This window comes from Contarinia nasturtii, unplaced genomic scaffold (genome assembly GCF_009176525.2).
Source record: "Contarinia nasturtii isolate CC-2019 unplaced genomic scaffold, AAFC_CNas_1.1 Cnas_scaffold_3175, whole genome shotgun sequence".
Classification (NCBI taxonomy): Eukaryota; Metazoa; Arthropoda; class Insecta; order Diptera; family Cecidomyiidae; genus Contarinia; species Contarinia nasturtii.
This window is the reverse complement of record NW_022200487.1, coordinates 439,864-459,559: the sequence shown is the minus strand read 5'-3', so window position 1 is coordinate 459,559 and position 19,696 is coordinate 439,864. Positions and strand designations below refer to the sequence as shown.

At 30.6% G+C, this 19,696-nt stretch overlaps 1 protein-coding gene across 4 annotated transcripts in view; it reads right to left on the bottom strand.

The window, feature by feature from the left end:
* The window catches only part of LOC116349953 (A disintegrin and metalloproteinase with thrombospondin motifs 9), a 75,427-nt gene that overhangs the window by 7,134 nt on the left and 48,597 nt on the right, over window positions 1-19,696 (bottom strand). For 3 of the 4 annotated variants that reach the window (XM_031781637.1, XM_031781640.1, XM_031781636.1), the window contains exons 3-13: window positions 11,603-11,815; window positions 11,142-11,302; window positions 10,930-11,070; window positions 6,754-7,090; window positions 3,927-4,373; window positions 3,598-3,685; window positions 3,369-3,518; window positions 3,092-3,247; window positions 1,006-1,186; window positions 449-624; window positions 18-339 (exon numbers count right to left, since the gene is read on the bottom strand). In XM_031781637.1, coding sequence (XP_031637497.1) covers window positions 18-339; window positions 449-624; window positions 1,006-1,186; window positions 3,092-3,247; window positions 3,369-3,518; window positions 3,598-3,685; window positions 3,927-4,373; window positions 6,754-7,090; window positions 10,930-11,070; window positions 11,142-11,302; window positions 11,603-11,815 — 2,372 coding nt within the window. The remainder of the gene's footprint in view (window positions 1-17; window positions 340-448; window positions 625-1,005; window positions 1,187-3,091; window positions 3,248-3,368; window positions 3,519-3,597; window positions 3,686-3,926; window positions 4,374-6,753; window positions 7,091-10,929; window positions 11,071-11,141; window positions 11,303-11,602; window positions 11,816-19,696) is intronic. The other variant, XM_031781638.1, reaches the window with a different exon arrangement.

Below are 19,696 nucleotides of genomic sequence, written 5' to 3'. Positions count from 1 at the left end.
GAGAGAAAAGAACTTACCTTATCATTTAATAAGAAATAATTGTTAGATTTCTCAACACGACAGTATAATTTACATTCATCATGTGTTGATTGACCATATTTTGGCACCCATCTCACATTTGCATCTAAACCTTGAATGCCAAAATTATTGTTGTTCATTTCGGCACATTGTTGTTCACGAAAATCTAACGTGTCTGGAGGGCAATCGTGAATGTTACATGATCTATACTTGATTCGCGTTCCAATACAATATTTTCCACCATTGGTTGGTGCAGGTGAATTGCACTCACGAGTTGAGGATTGAACACCACCTCCGCACGTTCTACTGCATTGATCAAACCTATCGAACATAAAAAAAAAAAAATTTATTCGGATTTTGTTTTTTTTAAAGTTGAAATAATAAAATTTCAATGAAAAATAGTAGTATTTAATAAAAATAATATCCTTACTGATTCCACGGGCCCCAGCCACCATCTACTTTAGTCAATGCTTTTCTATTTCGCGGTACACATTTTCCGTGTTGACACCAATGACCAGTGCCACATTCAGTACCATCTGCCCATGGAAGATGCTGTGTCTTACATCCTTCATTATCACTACCGCACCATAATGAAACACATGGTGGCTGAAAAACACAAAACAAAATCATTTTTCTTCCTAATAATATATTTAGTTACAAATTATATCAATTCAAACTGATTAGTCGTGCAATGTATGGACACACAAGTGTGTGGCATGACACTAAGGTGCAAGTACAATCTATGTTCAATTTTGTGCTATAATAAAAATTCATGTGAATAATATTGTTGAAAAAACAAGACAAATTTATAATATTATTAATCTACGTATTTACAAAAAAAAAATTACTACAACAGAGACAGAAACAAAAATCCCAAAAATAAACAGTTAAATTCATACAAAACATGCCCAACTTTTTTTTAATCTACAAATTGCATTTATGTTTGCTTTGACTAATATTTCATTGCTTGCGTGTCATTCCACTCACCTGATCAACTTTTTGACCTAAAATACTAACAGTGATTGAAAACGGGCAAACTTTGGTATTTGGCCCGAAAGCCAATTCACATTGCTGATCTGCTGGGAATTTTTCGCCGGCCAATATTTGCGGTGATGTTTCGATCATGTCGTTTCGCGGTTTATTCAACATACAAAAGCCACGGTTATGCCTGCGACACAAAAAATAAAAATAAATTAATATTAAATTTACTTGAATTTTACTACACAGCAATCATTCTTGTTGAATTACTGCACAAAAAATTATATTTTGAGACTCGCGCTTCAAGTATTCACTAACTAATGCAAAACTGCTTGTCCCAGCATCATTTTGGTTTAAAAATTAATGAAATGCAAGTTTGCGAAAAATACGAGCAATTGCTTTGACGTTATTTTCACGGAGTGACCGAAAAAATAATTGCAATCGTCGCAATCATAATGGACAACAAAAAAAATAACGAGGTAGAGGTTACACTTTGTAAAAACAAGTGTGCGTTAAGACGTAGAGATTTTTTTACGATTCATTCAAAAGAACAAAAACACATGTTTTTTTCACACCAGTATAAAGAATATCCTGTAGCCAATGACAATTAAATTGTAAATATTCCTTTTTTGATGACAAGAAATGAACAGACAATTTTCGATCTAACCAGTAAACTTTTGATATGCCAGAGCCCGAATTTCGATTTTTTGTATGGAATCATGGAGGGGTACAAAAAATATAATTTATTTTTGCCCAAATTGATATTTAGGGTTTTTAAGACTCTTGCCGTTTCGATGTATATCGCTATGTCGTATGAATAGCTCTTAATAAGACAAACATTTTTTGTCTCCATGATGGTGGTTGAAAAATGAAAATGCCCCTAAAGGAAAACACTTAAGTTGTCGACGCAATTTTGACACCAGAAACATTGAAACATTATGGCTGAAAGGTCAATACAAAAAATCGAAAATCGGGGTCTGACATATTTAAAGATTAACTAAATGGTGAATGCAAAACCCATTTTCATCAAATATTTTAAGAAGATTGTTCTTCATAAAGAAGAATCCGATAGCTACAAATGGAATGGCTACCGTAGACGTCCTGAATTTCAACATCTTGTTCAAAAGCGTTATGCAGTCATCATATCCAATTGTATTGATAGATTGAGTGACAGAAGTCATGTGGTGATTAATTGATGTGCTACTTGTTAACACGCGCACGGGATTTATTAGATTATATTGTACGACTATAAATCAAGTGCGACACTTAATGTGCATACAGACAGATTGAATAATGAATATATTGCATGTATATATTTTTCCATTTTCTTGTTTTATTTTTTTATTTTCTGAATCATTCAATATGTTTTTTAGCGCGTGTGAGTAACATGAATGACGAAAATTGTAAACAGAAGCACATTGACAACCATTTTTGGCGGTCAAACTGATCAAATTGTTTCCAATGATTGGAAACTAACTTAGTAAACAATTGAATTTGATGTTCCATTACATCATGAACAAAAGAATTTGAGTAATTTGTTGCAATTAAAATTGACAATGCTTTGAAGTGATACTCGGAAAGTTGTATTGATACGAACATTTTTACAATTCGAGCGGCAAATTTCAAAGCTGTATCAAACAGGCAAGAGGCCATCAACTCGAATGAGTTTTATTAAAATTTCGTTATGATGAATAGTCTCATATGATTGATCACGCTAGAACAGACGCAGTGATTTTATACTCAATCCGATCAACTTTAATTGATGTTAATAAATTAAAAGAAGTGTTGGAACCGGTTTACCATTTGGCATCTGGTTAATATGAAGCCTTAACTCTATTAAAATCCGCATATGCGTAACATGAAATCGTACGTATGGCATACATTTGTTCTGTGCATGCCAATGAATAATGAAAAAAAATAAAGGTGCTTAATCACAATTAAGATTGACATCTTGTTAAATCGCATTAAAGTCCATAAAATTATTTATCGTATTTATATTTATATGCGCTTTCCAGTTATTCTTAAAGATTTAGAAAACAAAAAGTGTAGCCAACTTTTAATTTTAAACATAGTTAAAAAGCATTTTCTCACTTACTCTAAATACTCTGTGACATAATGACGTGAACATGCTGACCACGACCAGGGGTGTGTATTATCGTCTAACATTCGTGCCATGATATGCTGCGAACTGCTACCATCTTCATTGCGAAATCGAGCACATTTGACATCATCGTCATGAGGCATACTCAATCTATTTGCGAGCAAAAGTAAGAAGATTCCAAACAATGTTTTCTTTATTGCAATTCTGATATTTCTTTCTAGAAAAAAGGTGCGTCGTTTAGTGAAAAGAAAGTGTCATTTATAGCACATACACATGTCCCAGTTCATGAGCGATAGTAAAAGCGGCCGACAGTCCATTGTCTTGAACAATAGCACACGATGATGGTCGACACATGGTGCCCAGCTCAGCTAACCCAAGGGTATCGCACTTCTTTTGATTTGCATTTCGACAAATTTGTTCCCTGCAAAATGTATATGGATGCGTTTATATTTCGTTATAGCAGTTCGTTAAAAAGTCAAAATGCAAGAAAGAAATTTTACCTTGTTAAAAGGAGAGCGGTGTCATGATGAAACTGATGATGTTGCACGAATTTACAAAATCTTGATAACATTTGTGAAGCGGATACACCTAAACGAGAGCAAAATTATCTAATGAAAAAAAGTATTTCAAAAATATAATTTATAAAATGCATTATTTTTGATCGCGTCTTTTGTTTCAAATGTCACATTTGACAAGCCCAACTTTGTTATTAAAAGTGAGAGAAAAAAACGAACACCTACTCATTGTCACATTAAATCGTCATTCTTTTTAATTTATTTTTTTAGATTTTATTTAATGCGAAGGTTGATTTAATTATTTTCTCACTTACCATTGTGATTAGATTCAATGTGCAAGTCATCTCTGAGATAAAAAATGTGAACGACAGCGACGTTAATTGAATTTCCAATGCTAGCATCCGCATAGATATTTGAAACAATTGACATTAGCGTCAAAACATAAGCTTGTATATTATTGCCATGATATTCATGCATTTTACGATCAATAGCAACCATCACTTCCATGGTATAGGCATTGTTCTCTGAATTACTCCCGGGAAAGTTGATGTGTCGCTTTCGGCGTGATGAACGGGGTTGTGTTGTGGTGGTAGTTGTTGTTTCAAAATCGGTTGCAGTTTCAGTCACTTCAGTCGATTGCAACGTGATATCTTCAATCTTGTGTGTTGAATCCGTAAACAAATTAAATGCTGAATTACCAATAAATTCAGTCGTCGAAATCAAACTATCAGTAACACTCGCCTGATTTTCCTCACTACAGTCTATATATTTATAATAATAAAATAAACAAAAACACAATGATAGTATGTAAAAAATAGTGAAAAAACACACGAATCACATCATATTTTCAAGTCCAAAATCTTTACGTTTCTTTCGTTCATTTTTTTAAATAGCTTTCTTAAATTGAGGCTTAATTAATCCATTTATCTAATTATAAATAATTACAACTTCTAACATTATGATAATTTATCATAACAATCGCAAATTATACTGCAATTCGAATATGGCATTCTTTTTATATTATTGACTAAATAATGCCGTCTAAAATATATTATGTTTTGCAAATTATCGCACCATTATCACTAACTTTCGTCATAGATTGCAGCAGAGTCAATAGGTATGACATGCATATCATTGTGACGACAACGACGATGATAATAATAGTATTTTTTACCGACAATCAATCATATTGATTGCCTTGACATCATGTGAGATACAGTGAACGGCGCCGTATATTACACCTTTTCTCACTATAAATTTGCTGTGATTTCTTAATCTAAAAATTTCTTTACAAAATGATTTATATCGAAAGTCCACATTAATTGATCGAGTTGATTGTATATAAAAAAAGACAAAACGAATATTGATTCAGAGATGTTCTATGGACTTTGAGAAAGGTTCATAAACTCTGTAATTTTTATTTACAGTACTTTAGATACATTGTCATTTTTGCTATAAACACCTAATTTTTTTTACTTTCGACAATGAAAATTCGCATATATTTCATTGTTTCGTGCTTTAAAGTAAAAACAGCTGTGTAACACTTTGAAAATACGATTCAAGTTGTAATTTAAATCGCAGTGATTGCTATACTTAGTTAGCGGAATAGGTTTACCATTAATTCCATAGTTATTGCGCGAAAGGTTAGATTTTCAAAACATTACATAGCTATTATTGTGAATTAAACATAGAAAAGAGTAAAAATCACACAGAAAAATATCATGCAAGTGATTTATAATGATTTTGGAGCTTGATTATCCTGTTATATGAAAACCGCAGCGATTGCGAGTTAATTGTGAATATGCGAAGTATAATATCCCAATGGAATTGACTCCTTAATAAGGAGTCCTTATGCTCATTTTGTACTTTGTATGTGTAAAGAAATTTCACAACTTCTTTTATGACATATCTTTTTTCTCAATTGCTTACATTCATGGAAAATCTCTTTTTTATCCGAACCCATTTATTCTAATGGCCTTTTTTATGTTGCTGCCGTACATACAAATGATAATAATTGAATAATGTTTGAACTCTAATTTATGCATTCCATGAATTTGATTCATTTTTATTGCGAATGCCGTTAAAATTACATTAAGAAGTGCGCTTTTGTTTCGATTTATCATCTAATCAAATGGTAAAAATAGAATGCAAACAAAAAACTTCAATACGAAAAACACACATAGTATGTTAAAAGAAAATGTGACAACAATAAACGTTACATTAGCAGAAATATTTCACAAGGTGATCCACTCAAATCAAGTTTATTTATCAAGTCTGCGCTTTTTTTGTTATCGCTTCGTCTATGTTTTGATCGCTTACTTTTTCGGTTATAACTCGATCGCGTATTAATTTTTGTATTTCTCTTTTTCGTCCATAGATTCGTATCAATAACAAAATTGTTGATTGGATAAATTTATTTGCATCTGTTATTTTCACGACATATATAAATGCTGTTTTTTTAATGAACCTTTGATTATGCAGTTAATTTTCAATCATTTATGCTCATGTGGTTTTTGCACTTGATAGTTATTTCAGCATCACGAGTAAGCATTTAAAGAAATAACTTGTGAAGTATTCATTCAATGCACTTACACAGACTGATGATCGATTAATGGACTTTACAACCTAAAAATAACTATGAGCTTCAATGAAACTAACCAGATGCATCATCAATGTTAATCAAACGGCTTCCTAGCAACATCAAAAATAGAGTGTTTTGTAAGCCAAAATGTTAAATACCGAACATAAAGAGATTATGTTGTTGCAAGGGAAAAGAATTGCAACATGAATTTACGTCTAACAAGAAAATGTTTAGATCAAAACATGAAGCTATCGATTAAAACTGAAACCGACTTTGCGAACTATGGTAAAATATTACGCTAGTATTTTGCGCGCATCACGCACGCATACGTTTCACTTCTACATCTGGTTTGCTTCAAATCATTCTAAATATAAAATATTTTCTGAATTAATGCGAACAATTAATGGTTTCTTTGAAATTTTCTTGGTTAGAATCGATATTTATTGTTAATGATTAATGGCTATTCAGAAAGTCAGATAAATGTTTTGGTTTGTTTAGATGTTTTTTTTTGAGAAATATTGTGTGGATTTTATTATTGTCGGTCAAAAAACTTTACTTACTTTTTCCATCGTCTGTGATGCATGTGACAATGGGTTCGTCATTATTTCCATTGCTAAATGGTCTTTCATCTACAATAATGCCGTCAATAGATTCTGGCTCTTCTTCAAATTCTTGATTGAATTCATCTTCAATCTTCCCCGCATCGCTTACATCGTCGTCTTCATGTAACCCAATTTCATCTACAAATACCTTTCCATTCTGATATTTATCAATGCTTATTTTATCAATTGGTAAAGTTTCTCGCGTAATCTTGTGGAGAATATTTTGATTGTCTAATGTGTATTTTTCAATTGGTTGAATAAAAAACGACCCGGATGATGTGTAAATGTGACCGCGCTGTAATTCAAATTTAAAAAGAAGAAGAAGAAAGAATTAAAAAACATTCTACTGATAAAAATTAAAACATGGATATTTTTAATATTCCATACAATTTTTGTTTAGTGTATTAACAAAATGTGCGAACTGATATTTTAAATGCTTGTGAGTTGTATCAATATTTACATATATTTAAACCTAGCAGCTTAGCGGCTAATTTTTTTTCGTTTCATTTTCATTGTGAATGCATATTAATATATTGAGACATGTTTAAATATTTGCATAGGTTGCTATGCAGTGTGTATATGTGACTGTTGTTCATGTGGTTTTTGTAAATCATTTATCAAATAAATGTTCGTCTTATTTTTTCACTCAAAACAAATCGTACACATCACATTTTCAACATGACACGCACTCCATTCTCACAATAAATTTATATATTGTATGCATTTATTGACAAGTGGGCTTCAAACCTATCATTTTCGCTTCAAATGAGCAGAGTACATAAACATAATTATTTATTTATATTTTTCTTTTTAAATTCATGTATTATTCCTTATTATGTCAATATTTGTTAATCTCATCAGACACAATTGTTGTATGTATTTATGCGCAATAGACTGGCCCCCAAAACACAAAAGTTGAAATTTTTTCGGAGCTACCCCGAGATGTTTTTCCATATGGTGTGTAAAGTTTCTTGCTGATAGCTCATTGCTACATAGTGCCGCAAGAGCTCGGTAGACCATTATGTGAATTTCTTGAAAATTGACATTTTTGTTTACTATAAATATAACTTTGTTCAATCACATCGACTCGAATTGAACGGTAATCATCATTTTCGGCCATAACTAACTACCGGACAAGTTTCAATCGATTTGAATGATAATAAAATACATTTTTATACAAAATGTTCGAATTTTTGAACAAAATTGAATGTGTCGTACCAAAGGTTAGACCATAGGTACTTCAGCCTTACACAAATTAATTTCCTTTGAAGTTAGAATAGTTTTAGAGCAAAAATAATGCGATTCCACTTTGGTAATCACCCATTTGAACGCTTCGTAAAGCTTGAACACTGACATTTGCATATCAAATTTTGAACAATGAACATAAGGCCAAAATATGAATATGAAACATGATTGATCCCTAATATAATTGAGTTCTAAAGTTATTTAAACGACTAAATGTGATCAATTTTGACCATATAACTAACATCCACGCTGTTTGAAAGCGTTCTGACCTGATTTGCGCATTGTTATACTAGCTGAGGTGAAGGTATATTTTCAACTCGCAATATAAAATGGAAAATTTTATGAAGAACCGAAATTGACATTGAATTCATGTTTCATAATCATATTTTGGCCTTATGTTCATTGTTCAAAATTTGCTATGGAAATGTCAGTATTCAAACTATACGAAGCGTTCAAATGGATGTATGCCAAAGTGGAAATGAATTAATTTTGCTCAGGAAGTATTCTAGCTTCAAAATAGATTAATTTGTGGAAGTATGAAGTACCTTTGGTCTGACCTTTGGTACGACACATTCAATTTTGTTCAAAAAATCGAACATTTTGTATAAAAATCTACTTATCCAGTAGTTAGTTTATGGTCGAAAATGATGATTACCGTTCATTTTGAGTCGATGTGATTGACCAAATTTATATTTATAGTAAACAAAAATGTCAATTTTCAAGAAATTCACATAATGGTCTACCGAGCTCTTGCGGCACCATGTAGCAATGAGCTATCAGCATGAAACTTTACACACGTTATTTACACACCATATGGAAAAACATCTCGGGGTAGCTCCGAAATCAACTTTTGTGTTTTGGGGGCCAGTCTAATACGCAACTGAATCTTTTTGTTTGGATTTCAATTAACACGACAAAGAAAAATTGCCATTCTGTCTGACAAAATTGATCTTGTATTCATCAGCAAATTACGTCAAAATGTAAAAATTGCAATGTTTTTGACAATCCATTTTTTTACATGATATCATTGTAAACACGATTTTGAGATTCGGTTTCAATCAACAAAACGATTACATAAATCATTTCCCATTTAACAACTAAAATTTAGAATTTTCTACGAAATATATTCATCAGCATATGTGTCAATTGCTTATAGTTTAAGTGTAATTTGATGTTTTGTTTAAGGCAGTATGAAGGCGTTGCCAAACACTTTGACCTTTAGTCATGAGATCACCACTAACAAGCCTGATGTTGACGGCTTTGATATCTAAAGATATATTTAAATTTTGTAGCTAGAAAATTTACTCACCGGTAGTACATTTCTTGTATTTTTTGGGGAAAGACAATATAATTCTATATATCATTTGAACAGAAATTGATTTGAAAAGTTCAAAACTGATATTTGAGCGAAACATGTGAATTAGTAATTAAACCGAAATCAAAAATGAAAGAATAAAAATAAAAAAAATTATTTCCAATGACAATAGGTGCTTAGTAGGTCACACATTTACAATTGTTCGTGTTTCATTCCATTCAGAATAATTTAGAATTTGAGATGTAAAACAAAAGCATAAAATCGATCACAAACATTCCGTTTTGTGAATACTACAAACGAATCGAATCGCAACAATAACAATCAATGATCACATGGGTGACCAGCAAGAAAATGCGCATTGTTCAAGAGTTTTTTTTATTTTCAGTGCTTTATTCGTACTTCGTTTAAACGTCGTTTACTTTTAGCATTATGTATGTGTATGTTCAGATTGTATTGAAATTATGTTTCAACGAACTAATATTTGTATTTAACACATAATAATAACTGATCATTGACTACCAAAACGAAAACAAGCTGATTTTTAAGTCACATCAGTTAGATGCGCGTATTAATGAATGGCATAACGATCACTGTTTACATTATAATGCTTACACAATCCAACACATAAATTTTCATATCAATATTCATCTACCTATTTACAATAGCTTTTTTCAATTCCGTGTGTATTTAGATTAGAACTTTCTCTACTTCGATCAGAGCTGTCAACGAATGTTCGTTCGTAGGCAGCAAATATTTTTATTTTGTCCGTTCGTTCGTTTGTAGAATTATATTGCGTTCGTTCGTTTGTTAGTAGAAAATCAAATGTTTGGATTGCTCGTTAGTTCGTTTGTTCATTCGTTGTTCGTAGAAAAATTTAAAAATATATGAAATAAATTAAAAAATCTTTCAAAAAATCATCTATTTCGATTTTGATAGCTCTGACTTCGATGTATTCAATTTACGATACCATATTCATTTGGCTGTCACTTTTGTCATTAATCATTTTCTTGCTGTATACAAAGAACGGACATTTTGATTGGAACATTTGGGCAGGCGTGTGTATCGATCGAAATCCGAAATATCTTTATAGTGTAGAATTAAAATATAATAAAATATCAATAATAACAATAATAAGCTCAAGGGGTTAATCCACCAAATTAGAAAACTAGAAAATTAGAAAAACAGAAGAATAAACTAGCACATAACGCAGCCTTCACAAATTGTAACGTAAAACTAGAAAAGCTAAGTTTTGTGGTTATCCCCTTGAATAAACTAAAATGAAACACCGTTGCAGCTGCACTATTCGTATGTCCATTAATAAAATGTTGTATTAAAAGCCATTCATCGCGTTTTAATTCCATTCACAAATGCCCAATTGATCATGTTTGTCGTTCGTTATACATGCTATTCGACAAATAGAAAAGACACATCACAAACATCGATTCATTCAGTAATTTAGTAAAAGTGAACGTGAACTTAGAGTTCAGAATAATTAAAGAGTTTTGTCAATGATAGTCATAATAATTTGACTACGCCTATAGTTATAAATAAAAAAAACACAAATTATCATATACCATGCCATCGCATAACGAGACAGCAACTGCAGATCGATCATCCGTTCGAATGCGTCCACGATAAAAACAGTTACGTAATTGTTCGTGCTCTTTTAGATCTTCGATTTTACGTTCCATTTCATTATTCCAAACGTGTGTAATCTTAACAAAAAAGATTAAAAAGACGGATTTTTAGTGCGATATATTCGTTTTTGGATTTCCTAAAAATGTACCTTCAAGTGTTTTGGAATGAAATTGCTGTCCTGGTATAAAATCAAATGAAAATGCACACCGAATGCATCGATTAAATATTGAGGATGTGGATCCCAAATTAGGCTTGATTTGTTTCTGTATTGACCGGTTATACGATGCTCAGGCATTTTTCCTCCAACATCTGAAACAAGTTATATTTTATTCGACCATTCTCAAATAAAAATGATGATTTTTTTCTATCAAAAAATTGGGACACATATGATAAAAATAAAATATAAATTTATTTTAATACGAAGCATTACAGCAATATGAACATATTCAAAACGTATCTATGTTTTGTTTTTGAAAAAAAAAAATAACTGATTTTTCATTTAAAAAAATATGACATGTTTATATTATTTCCTCTTTGGCATTATGCCAATAAAACATTTAAGATTTTTTTCTTCTAAATTTCATGTTCTAGTGAAAGTTTCTTTCTAACCTGCGTCCGGTTCATATTTCGTGGATTCATAGAGTAGATCATCCGCATGCAATGGCTGCACATGGACTTTTGATGGTTTTACAAGTTGATCAACCTCCGTTAGATCTGCTTCGTTCGGCACTGCTTCGTGATGTTGTTTGCTCTCTGTATGATTATGATGCGATGATAATGTTGTCTGTGATGTGTCAATTCCAAACTCTGTTGAATTAACACCTAAGCAACGATCAAGAGAAAGAAAATATTTATAAAATCAACACATTATTATAAATAATAATTTCATTGAATATTTCGAGTCATATGCGACGTTTTTTATCGTGATGGGATGAAATGAATTTTTTATGACTTTAAGCACATAAAGTCGTTTGGACGCGCTTTTAATCGTTGAAAATACTCAAATAGACGAAGCAGAAATATGTGGATTTTTGATGGATACCGACGTTTTTTGGTTTTCAGTGGACTGCGTGCCAATTTCATAAAATTTGCATAATCATTTGATTTCAACCCATAATATTGAATACTCTACAAGCGATTAGTTTTCGTATCGAATCCAAACGCACACATATTACATATATTTGATTTGTTTACCTTTAAGAGCGATTTTGTAGCACTTCGCATCATTCTTTTACTATGATTTTATATGGTGTCATTTTAAATCGAATGAGACAAAAATAATATCGTGTATTGAACCATGTAATGTTATTCAATCTATACTATGCGGAAAACGGTTGGCTTACACAAATCTAAATATTGGATAATAAAATGCCCGAATATCTAACGTAAATATCATACGAGTGTATATTTTTTTTAAATGACAAATTTATGTGTATATTTCGATCTATCGAATTCAAATCAAATTTTATCGAGATGTTGTAATTATACGACATAATGATCATTTGCAACTGGAATTGGCGTACTGAATTCAGAATTGAAAATTACTAACGGCGTATTTTTTCGACTGAAATAAAAATCTTGCATCATTCTACATTGTGCATGTGTCAGTTATTAATGCTCATTGCCAAATCGAATTATTCCAACTTACCCAAAAAAAGATAAATAAATATAAAGTTGCTATTATTGGACGGAATGTGAGACACATTGCTCGAAACGAATAATACAGAGAATTTGTCACACAATTTTTTGATTAATTCAATTGCTTTAATGACAATACTCACAATTCGATAATAATACTTTTTTGCGCACACAAAAAATTCAAATGCTCGATTCTGACATTTTTTGTTTAAAGACACACGCAATCAATTAAATAAACATTTGTATTTATTGGTGTATGATGGAGCAAGCATTATAGAAATAATGAATGGCAAAAATTAAATAGTCAAAAACAACAACCACATATACACTCCCATCATTTAGTACTTAAGTTGCGCGATTTTTCCAATATCAATGTAAATTCAAAAGCGAAATCTTCTTTTCTTTCCTTTTCTTTTTTAAATTGTTATCGACATTTGACATTAAATCGATTTATAATAATAATGTTGTAATATTTGATTTGCGTGAATAAAGTGATGTTTGTAGCAACTTGAATTTAAAATAAATTTAACAACTATTCACGTAGATCTGAAACATGAACTATTAATTTTCGGACGGCTTGTAACAAATAAATTAAAAAACTGTTGGATACATGTCTTTTATGTTTTTTGCATTCTTTTTCGTTTTCAATTTCTAAAGCGTTTTTCAATACTTGCCTCAAAATGATTAAATTGAGCAAGTTTGACATTTTGACATTTTTCAAAAGTCGTTAACAAAATTGTTAAGAAAACATCAGCTCATACTTAGGAAAAAAAAAATCAAAATCTTATTGAAGAGTGTGTGTATGTTGAACTGAATCGTTGCGGCGAAAGAGTAGCTCTTATTTTTCTCCAAATAATACTGCAACATAAAGTTTTTTATAAATAGTTTATTTGTTGTATTACAACAAATAAACCGTGTGAAAAAAACTTCATGTTGCAGTATTATTTGGAGAAAAATAAGAGCTACTGTTTCGCCGCAACGATTCAACTAAAAGTGGCTCTGGTTTTTGCAATGGCGCACGCATACCAACTAACTATTTTTAGTTTATGGTGCTAATTTTATACTATTCATGTTTGGTGTATAATAAAACATCTCTTTTCTTTTGTGCGCTTTTCGTGTTTGTTTTTCTATACTTCTCGTGACCGTCTTCAAAACAACCACATCAAATATGAAGGAAAGCAAATCGCATAAAAGTGTTTGTGTGAATTGGCGAAAGTGATTGTCTGTGTGTGAATATTGCGACGCCAACACATTGACCTGTTGAAAGTACTTTAATTAGAATTTGTTTGAATGAGAACTACACACATGTCGAGGGATAGGCCAATTTCATCATAGTTTTTATTATTTTCATTTTGTTGAAACTTTTTTTTTCATTCTCGAATTCACATTTTAGAAACTTTCACATAATCTCATTTTTATTGGTCAGTTGAGTTTTTGTGTTCACGATAAAGCAATTAATTTGTTCTTGTTTGAAATTGTGATTAACTCACTTGGAGAACAAACCAGAATACAAGTTTTTGAACATCTTTAACTTTCGGTAAATTGATCACTCAGTGTGAATTTAATTGCACAGAAGCTTCTATTAATTATAATTTATTAATAGACGCCTTTGAAACTTTGAAAATGCAAAATTAAATCGTGAAAAATCGCAACTTGAACAAATAATTACCATTTCTGTATGAAAATAACAGATTGGATGTAAAAAGCAACAATTTCTTTCACATAGAGCATTGATACCGGATATGTTTCATATCGTACACACTTCGATTGAATCGGCTGACTGCATTACATATTTTTTGCATTGTATAGTAGTGAATAAAACCAGAATTAATCGCCTTTTATTGATTAGTATGCATATTTAAATATGTATTGTATTAAACATATGTAAATAAAATTGTAACCGTTTCTTATATCTTCTTCATTCTGAACTGAGGGCCAAGTACATTAGTAAAACTAATATAGACTTATTATGCAAATATTTATGATGACGTTAAGGAATTTTAATAAATATTTTCATTTGACTTTATTTTCACAAGTAAAAAACTGATATTTTGATAAATATTTTCATTTGATTTTATTTTTTTTTTTGCTTTTTTTTGGTATTGCTTTAACCCTCTAGTTCATAAGTGGAGTGTAGATTAGATTTATCTGAAGGCTTTAAGTGCGTAAAATCTTATGTTGCAAAAAAATTAATTATTTTCTCTACTCACAGCCTTGTATTATTTTTAAACTAATTATTCTATTTATACTGAGCACTGTAAGTTTCGCTCCGTGAAATCGATGAAAACTAAAAAAATGAATAATTTTAATTATTGTTTTATTATTTTAATTGATGATTTTTTCCAAATATTCGGGATAAGTATTTAATCCCATTGGTTTTACAGTGTACTTTTTTATTATTCTTGGCATTTCAAATTGTATCTCAGAGAGATGTATTTATTCACATTTTTCTACTCTTTGCTGCAAGCAATTCGTTCATTCTGACTTATTGTCAATGCCTTAATAGAATTAATTTCATTTAACTCAGAGGCGCGAGCAATGGAATAACTTCAATGGTTTTATGATTGGCCAAATTAAGATATTAAAATTGTTGCTTACTATGTTTGACTAACATAATAATGGATTTTTCTTGACAAACACCAAAAAAGATAGATATGTGTTCCACTCAGTTTTTTGTGTTTCAACGTTATTAACGTGATAGGTTCTGGCGCTATAAAAATAATTAAGTTCATCGACTATTAGTCACTTTTTTGTACACGGGTTTTTGATTCGCAAGAAATCTAATTAAATGGCAATTGATTTCAACTAATAGAAGCTTTCACTGTTCAGGAATAGGATGTGTATTTTCATGCATCATACATTTTTACGAAAATCCAAGTTTTCTGTAAGTAAGAAAAATAAGACATATTCTATACATGGATTTAGGTGGTTTGTACTGAGGAAGAATTCTACCAATTTATCACAATAAATAGCACGCATCCCAATTTTTTCACTGGGAGCGCGAACAAGCAACAAAAAACATTTGTGAAGCCGAAACCAAATTGAGTATGACGACTATGCTGTTTATCAATTAAGTGCGTAAATCGTAATGGCATCGTGCTCAACAACAAAAAAAGAAAGCTCTGCAACATGATAAAGTAGAAAAAAGAAGACATTATTGCTTGTGGCGTATGATTGAGTATTATCTCGTTCAATATTCTTTACAGTCATAGTTCAAACTACACATTTAACATTGATTGTCAAGTTCTTTTTTTTCCTTGGCTCGCTGTTCATAATAATTTTATTTATAAGTTCTTTGTTTGCGGTGGCTTTGCTTTGGCGCATATATCAAAATGCGCATACGACAATGATTCTTATAAATGTTTCTATTTTTTCTTGATTTTTATGACATTATTTATTGCCATGTAACAATTAAAATAGATCACAGTTGTATATATGCACTTTGAATGTGTCTGTTTATTCATGCAGTAATTTGCATGGTGAATCGGCACTAATTTAACAGCTCGCGACATATTGTATTCTTCCTGCTCAATTGCATCGTTTAAGTATTTTCTCTTCTTTCTCATATAAGAATATTTTATTCAATTGGCATGCCTATGAAAATGATCAATTTATGTGCGGTGTCATTGATCGATAGCCGACGATGACATTGAAAATTCATTCTGTAAATTAATTAGGTGCATTAGCAAGTACATTTTTCAAAATTGGGTGTTGTATAGAAAATAGCATGGAAGTGTATATGATGCACATTAATGAATGCTATAGCAATACTTATAAGTGGTTTAATTTTTTGAAAATTATTTTCGGTTTAATTTAATTATTGCCAATAGGCACTATAGTTTCTCTATCAGTATCGTACTTTCTACATCTTTTTTGCCAGATACTCGTCATAAATTATTAAGACATTTAAGTTGTACGCACAATAAATTCAAATTTTATTGCTGCGATGCCTTGAAAATCTTTTTCAGAAAATGTTCACCCTCGAGACACAGTGAGGTTCAAAATACGTGCTACGATTTCTACTCAAGGACATTATTCCCATTATTTGGCTGTTTAATAATTCTACTCATATTTTATAGAATCTTGATTTGAGTACATATGCAATTTTGGTCCCATTCAAATCAAAATTATTGTCTTTTTCAATAAAAAAAACATATAAAAACTTGAATTTAATTGAATTCTCAATGAGTTGGACTAGTTTCCTGAATTGGTCATCTAGTTTTTTGATTCGTTAATTTAATCTTTGATTTAAAATGGCAAAGATAATTATCTTTAAAACTCAAACTTTATTGGTCAATTTGTGACCAATAGTGTTTCCATTCAGTACTCTATATCAAACCAGAGCGAACGTGCAACAGCCGGACGTAATTGGCATCGATCCGAATGAAAAAAAAAAACATATCATATTATCATTTTAAATTTTAAAGGAAAATAAAGAGTCTTACGGGAGTAAGACGAACTTTTCTGCATGGTGGTAGATGCGTATTTTATTAAGCTATGTTCAAAATAATATTTGTTCGATTTTCCAAGCCTTTCAAGCGGCGTAAAGTTCGAGACCAAAAAATATGTTTCAACTTTGGCATCCAAATATTTATTAATTTAATAGCAGAAGTACTCGCAAAAGATTTTTCACACTTTTATGATGAACCCATTTGTACGACATTTGAAAGTATTCTATTTTCTAACAAAACACTATAAAAAATATGTCTTACGTTAATTTTGTCATAAAAATTATTTTTGAAACACTTTTCATACAAAAGTCACAATAATTTTGGATTTTTGTATGGGAGCCATGTCTGTATGCTACTTCAATGACGTGAAACTTTGTACAGGTTATTTTTTCAAAAAAAAAAAAAAAAACATTCGGAGAGTTTTGAGAAATTTCAACGAAAATTAAGAGTACCTCCCATACAAAATATTTGTTTTTGAGCCAAGAGAGTGTTTTGAATCTTTAATTTGGGAAAGGTCTCTCACAAAATTATTGATCTCAAATAAAAACCTCTGTCGAGGTGAAGCTCTATCCTAAGGGAGAGAAACCAATGCTAATTTTCTAGTTTATTGCTTGAAAAATCTAGTAATGCTAATATTCCTTTATGAAAGTGTTAGTTTTCTACTTTTTTGTATTGACAGTTCTACCAACTGTACGTAATGAAGTCCACTTTTTTAATACACAATTGTGCAAAAAATGCTTGTTTCTTTCAATAGTCGAGTTATAAAACTTATTTGGTCATCGAATGACATATTGATGACACAAAATCAAAATTGCAGATCTATACACATATACAAATATATATTAAGTTTTTATTCACAGTACACAGAAAACTTATCTACCAATTATTTTCGTCACAAAATTGATATCAGAATTTTTGTGTTTCAAATGGTGATTTCGTCACTCGTTCTTCACCTCCATAGAGGTTTTTTATAATATTTACTGATCATTCGACTAGTCGACTAAGATTCAACATGAAAGATTAAAAGCGTTGTTGAAAGAAATATGGCAACGTGTTATCCCATAGCCGTGGTCTATTATAGGAATTCCCATATGAATTTTGTTACGGAAAGCACTGACGCGCTCCCTGATTGCATTAAATCAAACTAATCTGTCCCAAATATGTTGTGTTGCAACTAACAGATGGCGCTCGTATATTCACAATAACAAAAATCCATTAAAAAATTCTAAAAAGTAAGATAATAATTGAAAAAAGTAACAATAAATAAATTTTAAAACGTTCTGTATTGGAATTTATTTTTCTTTGTAATTTTGAAAGATTTACTGTTCCAAGTTCCAATATTGAAAAATATTAAATTAGAAAAATAAAATGGATAACATAACCTCACTATTGTGTCACAATGATAACAAGTTAATTGCTAAAAAAATCTAAAAAACACCAGAAAATATTTACAAAATATCTCACTTTCAATTACGCAATTGTTGTAATGGCGTTTTTATAGCAAATAAATTAGTTTTTATTCTTAAAAAGTTTTCTTCAATATTTCGCGATCGTTTGTAATTGAAATTATTCTTTTTTCATTTGGTACAATTTGATGTGAAAAATATTCGTAAATATTAAATTAATAATCAATTGAAAAAAATATGTTATTAACATAACCACACTTTATTATTTAGTTATGTGACATCCAGTGTTTGGTAAAGATATCTTATCTCGTTTGAGATAGTAAGATAAGATAAGATAGATTCTATCTTTTATCTTATCTAGATGATTTTAGAAAAATAAAAAATCATCTTATCTTTATCTTATCTTTTGGCTTTTTTTGGTATCTTATCTTTATTTTTTAAGATAAATAATAAGATATTTTGGTCATTTATTTAAAAAAAATCATCAATTTTCGGTATGATTAATTTGTTCATTGAAGCGAAAATGATCAATTTCATGACCCGATTCGTCAAAATTATATTCGAATTCTTCGTTATCAAATTCCATTGCACGCCCATAGAAATCAACCACAGTAATTAATCAATACACATTTTTAAAAAATCAATTAAAAAAAAAAAATCACATTTACAAAAAATAAATTCTCTAATACTCGACGCTACTTTAAATTTATATCTTTTGAATTCATAACATTTGTTGGAAGCACTGCTCCAATAAAAATACAAACATTGGGGCAGATAAGTTTGTTTTAATTTTCTAATTTAATATTTTTAAATATTGTGAACACAGAATCTCACAAAATTAGAGAGAAAATTAATTTCCATTGAAAAAAATTTAAAATTTATTTAGTTTTACTTTTCCAAATTATTTTTCTGTAACTCTTTGACCTAGGGGGAAACCGCGCTTTTGAATATTGCAGATAAAGAAGAGATTTTAACTTTTTTAGCGCATTTGAATAGATATAAGTACAAAATGTCAATTTTTAACAAATATGTGAGATATTGTGAGATATTGTGAGATATTGTGATCTAATAATTGTTCTGGAAGTGGGCTTTGGTGGATCCTCAGGATCATTAGACCGCTCCCAGTTCTGGAAGTGGGTTTTGGTGGATCCTCAGGATGGCCCAGACTATGGTTTGACAATGCCCTGGCCCATCCTGAGGGTCCACTT